Source organism: Pantherophis guttatus, chromosome 11 (genome assembly GCF_059756535.1).
Source record: "Pantherophis guttatus breed Tessera chromosome 11, ASM5975653v1, whole genome shotgun sequence".
NCBI classification, from domain to species: Eukaryota; Metazoa; Chordata; class Lepidosauria; order Squamata; family Colubridae; genus Pantherophis; species Pantherophis guttatus.
Genome location: NC_142073.1, coordinates 11,788,732 through 11,797,621, shown reverse-complemented (window position 1 = coordinate 11,797,621; position 8,890 = coordinate 11,788,732). Strand labels below are relative to the sequence as shown.

Here is an 8,890-nt window from a genome sequence, read left to right as displayed (position 1 = left end):
TCCTTTCGAGGTAGGTAAATTGAGGACCCGGATTCTGGGGGCAATAAGCCAACTTTGTATAGAACAACATCGCTTAGCCCCCCTCCCCCAAAAAAACAATAAGCAGGTATATACAAAAAAGTATGCAGGCTATTGCTATAATGCATTGTAAGCCGCCCTGAGTCTACAGAGAAGGGCGGCATATAAATTCGACTAATAAATAATAATAATATAATATATATATATATATAATTATATTATATTATATTTATATTATACTATATTATATTAGAATAAAGTATTAGAATAATAGGGTCAGAAGGAATCCGTGGAGGTCTTCTAGTCCAGGGGTCTCCAACCTTGGCTGCTTTAAGCCTGGAGGACTTCAATTCCCAGAATTCTGAGCAAAGCTGGCTGGGGAATTCTGGGAGTTGAAGTCCTCCAGGCTTAAAGCGGCCAAGGTTGGAGACCCCTGTTCTACTCCAACCCCGTGCTCACACGGGAAAACCCTGTAACTTGTCACAAGACCGCCTCCGACCCGCTTTCTCATCACGCAAACATTCCATCCGTTGCATGGGCTGTCGTGATTTATTTGCTTTTTTTAAAAGGAATCGCACCCCGGATAATTCAGCGCTGGGCTTGTCAAAAGCTCCTAAGGCTGGCTTTGCCTATATAGCAAACCGTTCTTTGACTCGCTATCCCGAAGGCCTTTGCGACGCCTTTGCCGAAGTTGGGAGGGGCCCCGCCCTCCTTTCGCGGTCTTTCACGGGACCCGTAGTCTTCGCTTCCATCGAGCCGGCTCGGTTCGACGGCGCAGCCGGACTCTCTTTCCCGCCATGCAACGCTGCCTCCATTGTGGCCGAGCCCGCCTCCCATTGGACGGGCCTGGGAAAGGGAGCCCGCTTCCCCTCCCGCTGACACAATAGTGGATCCAAGATGGCGGATGCGGGTGCAGCCAGCTTACCTGGGGGAGACACGGCGCTGCCTCCCCCGCCGCCGCCGCCTCCCCCGCCTCCCCCGCCGCCGGAGGAGCAAGAGCTGAGCCGGCGTCTCCGTCGACTCTACCCGGCCGTCAACCCGGCCGAGACGCCGCTGCCCCGAGCCTGGAGCCCCAAGGACAAGTATAGCTACATCGGCCTCTCCCAGGGCAACCTGCGCGTCCACTACAAAGGTGGGGGTGGGGGGGGGAGGAGGCCCCGCTTCTCTGCCTTGAGGGGAGGGGGATGGCGGGGCCTTCGCCTGAGGGGGTGGGGGAGAAGTGGGGGGAGAAGGCCTCGCCGCCCCAGAAGGAGGGAGGGGGGGTTGTGGGCAGGACATTTTGGGGGGGGGGGTTCCCCCACTGGCACAGGGTTTTACCCCAACCTTGGCAGCTTTAAGACTTGTGGACTTCAACTCCCAGAATTGCCTCATGAAAAGAGAGAGAGAGAGAGAGAGAGACGGACGGAGGGAGGGAGGAAGGAGAGAGAGAGAGAGAGGAAGAGAGAAAGAAAAAGAAAGAATGAATTCTGCGATTTTGCGAATTCTGGGGTTTGAAGTCCTCCAGGCTTAAAAGTTGCCAAGTTTGGGGGAACCCTGCTTTAGAGAGAGACTCAGTTGCTCCTGTGAGAGAGGAAGGAAGGAGAGAGAGGGGGGGGGAAGAGAGAAAGAGAGAGAAAGAAAGAAAAAGAATGAATTCTGCGATTTTGTGAATTCTGGGGTTTGAAGTCCTCCAGGCTTAAAAGTTGCCCTGGTTGGAGACCTCTGCTTTAGAGAGAGAGAGAGACTCAGTTGCCCCTGTGAAGGAGGAAGGAAGGAGAGAGAGAGAGGAAGAGAGAAAGAGAGGGAGAGAGAGAAAGAAAGAAAGAAAGAATTCTGCAATTTTGCGAATTCTGAGACTCAAAGTCCACAAGTCTTAAAGTTGCCAAGTTTGAAGCCTCAAACAGGGGAGGGGTCTCGCCTGGGAGGGGGAGAGCCAGAGAAGGACATCTTAGCTCCCCTTTGGGCAGGTAGGGCTGAGAATCCCCCCACCCCCACCCTCTGGGACTTCTCTGGGGCAGGCTGAAGAAATCTCCTTATGGCCTGCCAGCAGGAGCTGTCAAGGCTATTTATTCACACACACACCCCCGTCCCCCCCACACACACATCCCCCAGGACCAAGGAGCTTCTTTGGGGCTTGTAGAGCATTTCCTTGTCTCCTGGAATGGGGTGGGTCCCCAAAGGGGCTTTGTTTTGTTTTGTTTTGTTTTCAACTGGACTTTCTGGTAAGCACATCAATCCACTGTCTATGGAGATTCTCCGTCATCCAGGTTGTCCCAAAGCTGCTTTTCTTTCTTTCTTTCTCCCTCTCTCTCTTTCTCTCTTTCTCTCTCTCTCCTTCCTTCCTTCCTTCCTCCCTCCCTCCCTCTCTTTCTCTTTTCAAAAGGCAACTGGACTTTCTGGTTTTTTTCTTTGAAGACATTTCGCTTCTCATCCGAGAGAAGCTTCTTCGGCTCTGACTTGAGGATGGTGGGAAACGGAAGGATTCTGACCATCCGGTCATAGAGCGCTCGAAGAAGCTTCTCTCGGATGAGAAGTGAGATGTCTTCAAAGAAAAAAACAAACCGGAAAGTCCAGTTGCCTCTTGAAGAGAGGGGGGGGCGGAAAGCTTTGGGACAACCTGGATGACGGAGAATCTCCATAGAAAGTGGCATGGTGTGGTTACCCCCAAAAACAGAGATTCTTCTCCATCTCGGCAGTTTGAAAAAATGTGTGGGCTTCCAAAACCCCTGGATTTTGTGGCTGGTTAATTCTGGGATTCGACGCCTCCTAGGGCAAAGGGTAGAGCCACAGAAACGCACAACTGTTCTTCTTCGGTGGTCCCAGAGAGAGAGAGAGAGAGACATCCACAGCCCATCCTTTGAAGTAAAGTATCCTTTGGGGCAATATTTATCAACCTCGACAAATTGAAGATGGATAAAACCCTCTGCCAAGGTTGAGAAACACTAACCCCAAAGTATACTTTTACCTTAAAGGATGAGCTGTGAGTCTTTCTGGGACAATAACAGAAGATCAGCCATGTGTTTCTAATGCCTTGTCCTTTTTACAAATGTGTTGGAACACCTGTTTTACCTGTAAGGGAGTGTATTCGGTTGTGGGCTTGGCAGGCAGGCTGGCTCCTGAAAATCCTTGCTGCCTGATGGTTTCACTGAAGAATTAAAGAGGCTTTTGACCTGTCTTCTGCCTGTTTCCCTCCTCCTCCTCTGTTTATTTTAAAACAGGACATGGGAAAAATCACAAGGATGCTGCTTCTGTCAGGGCTACCCACCCCATCCCTGCAGCCTGTGGAATTTATTATTTTGAAGTGAAGATAGTTAGTAAAGGAAGAGATGGGTAAGTATGTGGCTTAACATGTATTCTTTTCAGTGTGTGTGTGTGTTGTCTTTTGGGAGAGTTGGAGCTGACTTTACCATCTGTACTTATGTTTGGTAGGGATGTGAATTGTGGCTTTGGGAAAGGGTGAGTGATTCATGTCTTTGTAGTAGGGCATTGCACCAGCAGCTTTTCAAAACAAGGAGTTGAGATCATTTTAGTGGGGGTTGGGTTTTGGTTCATTAGGGAGGATGAAGCTATGAATCAAGTTCAATTCCAGTTCAGATTTTTAAAAACTGGTTTGACTTCCTGCTATCAAATACCAAACCAGTGATATAAACTGAGATGAGGCATGATGGTTATGACTGTTTCATTATTGGCTGTTCTAGGTAATTATACCATGTTTACCTCTTAAAATTCCTATGTGGCTTTTTTGGTGTATTAGATCAGAAAATCCTATATAACAGTTACTGCAAAGGAAGTAGTACAAATCCCTTCCGATAGCTGTTAGAATTATTTCCTGGCTACCAAATTATTTTACATATTCCTACACGTTGGCCAAATGACCACGGAAACGTCCTCAGACAGTGCTGGTTCACAGCTTTGAATCAGAGATTAGTGTTTCCCCCCCTCCCCCTCAATAGTTGGCGACCACTATTGGAGTATAAAATCCGCAGGGATTCCTTTCCTTCCTATATAAAATAATTTGTAAAGAAATGGGTACTTATGGTGGGTAATTGTCTGACATGAGATCATTGATCTAGATCAGTGATCTCAAACTCAGGTCATCACGTGACGTATCACAACTTTTCCCCCCTTCGTTAAACCGGGTGTGGGTGGGGTTAGCGCATGATGCATCCGGGCCGCGAGTTTGATAGTTCACAACATTGAGCTGAATGAATTGTTTGATTCCAAAAATATTCGGAACTTGCATAAGATAATTTTCAGTATATTTCCTATTGTAGGTTCAATTATATTGTTCTGGCATAGTCTAGTTATCTTTATTACTATTTTACCGTAAATTTTGAGCTAATGGCTCATACAGGTAGTCCTCGACTTACAACAGCTCATTTAGTGACTGTTCAAAGTTACAACGGCACTGAAGAAAGTGACTTATGACCATTTTTCACAGTTACAACCGTTGAAGTATCCCCATGTTCATGTGATCAAAACTCAGATGCTTGGCAACTGGTTCATACTTATGACCGTTGCTGTGTCCCAAGGTGACGAGATCCCCTTTTTGCGACCTTCTGACGAGCAAAGTCAATGGGGAAGCCAGATTCACTTAACAAGTAGGTTACTAACTTAACAACTGCAGTGATTCACTTAACAAGAATTGCAAGAAAGGTCATAAAATGGGGCAAGACTCGCTTAACAAATCTTTCACGTAACAACAAATTTCGGGCTGAATTGTGGTCCTAAATCAAAGACTACCTGTATTCTGGAAATTTGGCAGGTTACATTTCTTTTGGGAACGCTGATATATAACAGGAGGTTTTTGATTTTGGTCTTTGAAATACAATGTGTTGATAACAAACTTGAATGATACGCCGAACACTAAACCATGCTTAAAGCAAATTATGTGATCAGCCAAAAATTGTTCCGGTAGAATAACAAACAGTCCAGTTTGGGAAATGGGGAGAAAAGCATGATCATAATGTGAATTAAACTAAATTGCCTTGCTTTAAAGAATTTGGGTGTTGTAATGTTAATGATGAGATCACATGTATGGCCAGCAAGATATTGCAAATCAGAAGGGTGGAGAGACCAGATACACGTCTCCTCACTGCAGTGCATAGCAGTATTTTTATGTGCAACTTTGCCCCAGTGATTTCAGTGGAGAAATTCAATTGGTTACTTTTGGATACCTACTTATTTTAGGCATTGCTAAACTGCTACAGAGGCTTTAAGAAACTATATAGTTTCAATTGTTCGGTGTTTGGAGAAGAAATGGAAACAGCAATGGACATTTAGAGTTGTTTTTTATCACCTTTGTTATGTCTGGAAGGAGTTGCTTGTAATTGCCTTGATACTGTGTTTCATACACTTGTGTAAAGTTTAGCCCAAATCCAGTTTTTCTGTATCTGTTTGTTGATGTAGAGACTTATTTCAACATTGCTTCTACATGCTTTTTTTTTTTTTTTGTAACCTTTTTACTAAGGTTATAACTTTTTTGCTAAATCAGGATGTTGGAAGCTCAGGGCACATTGACACAACCTGTCGGACTGCTTCAGATAGCTTCAGCCACCATCTTCATGAGGAACTATTTAATTAAATGAATTGACAATACCTGGACAATAGTACCTGGACAATAGAGTAAGCTTTTACTTTGAATAATAGGGTAAACAGTGTTCTTTTTAAAGTATTTGTGGTGCCCAGAATGGATTTGTGGTTAAAAAACAGGTTGGAATGAGGCATCCATTGTTGTATTTCCAGCAAATACCACTCAGTTTTGAGTACGGTGCTTTTTCTTATATAAAGGGTTTGGGCTGATTAATTTTGATGGATGTACAGTATAGAACAGCTATATAAGTTTGGAAATTCAAGGGTAATGATAGCAGCTGTTCTAAATTAGCAGTGGTATTTCTGTGCTGTGGATGCTGCCAAAGGGGGGGGCAAATTCAATTCATTATACAATTCCCAGAATGGTTATAAGGAATTATCATTAACTAGGTTAATACATTCCCTTAAGGGCCCATGATCGCTGTGCAGTTGGTTTATGATCCATGGTGATGTAAAGATTGTTCTGCAAAGCCAGTTTTAAATTAAAATCTTGTACATATCAGAAAATAGATGCATCATACTGGTAACTCAGTGGTCAGGAATGATGTAATGGTGAGATCAGAAAATATTGAGAAATATATGTGCTAGATTTACACTGTGGCTTTCCTCCAGAATCTCAAAATATCTTCCATGGGAATGGTCACAATAACACATTTTGAGGTACCGGTAGGTTGGTTAGAGAAAGAGCAACTGGTTCTAAGTCCACATTCCATGGCTGTGGATGGACTTGAACCTGGCTCTCTAGTCTAGTGTTTCTCAATCTTGACAACTTTTAAGAAGTGTGGACTTCCAACTTCCATAATGTTCTAGCCAACATGCTGTCTGGGGAATTTTAGATTATGAAGCTTAAAGTTGCCAAGATCGAAAACCCTGCTCTAGTCTTAGACCATATTTTATTAGTAATCCCATTTGCTAATCAACCAATCTGCCCCAGGGGCCTGATGGAACCACTAGGTTTCCGAACAGCACTAGAGGTATTTCCTGAGGATTAGGATTGCCCCTGAGCAGCCTCTCTCTGCTCATCAATCCAGGGAAATCATTTGGTTCACTAAGGAGGTCCAGGAGATGAAAGGGCAAAGGAGATGCCTAGAGTGTTACTGGCAAAAAACCAGAAAGTGAATCCAAGCAAATATAGGTAAGAACTTAATTTCTTCTGCTGATAAAAACAGCCAATTATCATTATTTCTTTGCTGCTACCTCATTGTCTCCCAGATATCCCTTTGAGAGAAGGATGGACTAGAACATTATAGGGCCCTCTGAGAATTTTTGAGGAGCTGGAAGATAAGGTCACTCAAATTTGCTCAGAACTGATGCCAGGAAGGCAAGTTCTGTGGATGTGATTGAATCTCTCTATCTCACAGCTTTATCTGGGATAGGTTTGGACCAGTTCCTCTTGCAGTGCGACAGGGTAACATATGACAGCAGCTCAAAAACTTGTAGCCTGGCTCCTTTTCCCTTCTGGTTGGTGACAATCTCTAGGGAGGTGACAGAAGGCTGAGTTGGAGCAATGGTAAATACACCCTTAAATGAGGGGATAGTACCACCTGCCTTAAAGAAGGCAGTATTGTGCCTTTTCAAACTATCAGTTGACCCTGTAGTTAGACAGTTGTCTCTAGTCTCCCCTTTTGGGTGAAAGAAGGTGTGGGACCAAGATTACATTGATGATGCTCGTGAATGATTTTTAAAATGAGATCAAGATGGAGGGAGCATGATCCCCCTGGTTCTGGTTATCAAGTTACTGGTTTTCCATGCCAACAGCCACAGTGTCCTTCTGAAGTATTTCTTAGGACTGGAAGTAGGGAGATTTTATTATGATAGTTCTCCTTCTTGAAGGAGCAATTTCTGGTGGTATCATTAGGAGGGGAGAAGTTGTGCCACAGGCCAGCGGTCTCCAACCTTGGGTTTGGCCTGGCTGGGGGGGGGGTCAGGGGGAAAGAGGGGAATTGGGCCGCACAAGCGGTGGGCCGGTATGCACACAGCCCTTATATAAGTGGCAGGCCGGCGGGCGCACACACAGTTTCATTTGAGTTATGTGTGCACGCATGCTCCGGCCAGCCATTCATGTGGCCCAATTCCGAATAGGCCATGGCCTGATAGTGGACCGGGGCCCAGAAGTTGGGGGCCCCTGCCATACGCCGCTGATTTATGGGATGCCATAGAGTTTGATGTTCTCCCCATTCCTGCTCAACATCTATAACAGTGATGGCGAACCTTTTCGTGCCCAAACTGGAATGTGCGCCTGCGCACATGCACCCCGGAGTGCCAAAAACCTGAAGACCAGGTGGCCGGCACCATAAGAGCAGCTGGCGACAGTGCACGTGCCCACAGAGAGGGCTGTGTGTGCTACCTCTGGCACGTGTGCCATAGGTTCACCATCACGGATCTATAAGAAACTACTAGGCATGTGATCCAGTGAGATAGGATATGATATCAGCCGTATCCTAATGATGCCCCGTTTAATCCTCTGTGTGAACATTTGGTCACAGAAATGATTCTGATAGGATGAAGTGCAAGAGGTTCCCTCCAGTCCTTTCACTCAGGATATATCCCCTTGTGGAATCTCAGTCTTTCTAACAATGTTCCCCTGAAATCTATATTGTCCCAGCCTAATTGGGCTTTTCACAACAAACTGCCAGCTTTGAGACAGATGTGTTATGAAATAGTCTGCCTTGAGATTCAGTCGGTTTGAAATTGAATTTTTCTGTTACCTGGCATGAAGTCATGAATTGTTTCGTCTGTCATTTGGGTGTATATTTTAAAGTTATTTTATAGGCGCACGAGCTCCACAGAGTCAAGTTATGATTAAAGTGGCATGCAAGGCTAGTAAAAGGATATAATAAAAGGTAGCAATTATATATGAGATTGAAAAATGAAACTTGCATTTATTAGTGATTCTGATGCTGCTTATTTTTAGCCCTCTGCATGAACCCTCAATTCATTCAACCTATATAATCAAAGATATTCTAATGTCCCAATAAGGATTTATCATAAATGAGAGCTAATTTAAAAAAGTAATTAGTGTACTATTTATGTTTATTCTTTCAGTAATATCTCTGTCTTTTGGCAATTGAAGGACTGTCTTAAAATGGATTGTTGTTTGTCTTTAAAAATGATAAGTTACAAGTGCCAGATAACATTTAGGACAAATAAAAGCCAACAAATTTTGGCATGTAGCAACAGCTAAAAAGTGTTAAAAGCAAGAAAAATGAACAGTGAGCTGAAGAAGAGAGAGTATAGAGAAAGCTTCCTGAGAACGGATTATCAGTTCTGTCTGCATAGGTTCCTAAGGGTTTCTGGGAGG

General features: G+C 44.5%; 1 protein-coding gene across 2 annotated transcripts in view; it reads left to right on the top strand.

Annotated features, from left to right (window-relative positions):
* Positions 1 to 587: 587 nt before the first annotated feature.
* Positions 588 to 8,890, top strand: part of RANBP10 (RAN binding protein 10) — a 43,760-nt gene continuing 35,457 nt past the window's right edge. For both annotated transcript variants that reach the window (XM_034425812.2, XM_034425810.3), the window contains exons 1-2: positions 588 to 1,150; positions 3,216 to 3,327. In XM_034425812.2, coding sequence (XP_034281703.1) covers positions 916 to 1,150; positions 3,216 to 3,327 — 347 coding nt within the window. In that variant the 5' untranslated portion in view covers positions 588 to 915. The remainder of the gene's footprint in view (positions 1,151 to 3,215; positions 3,328 to 8,890) is intronic.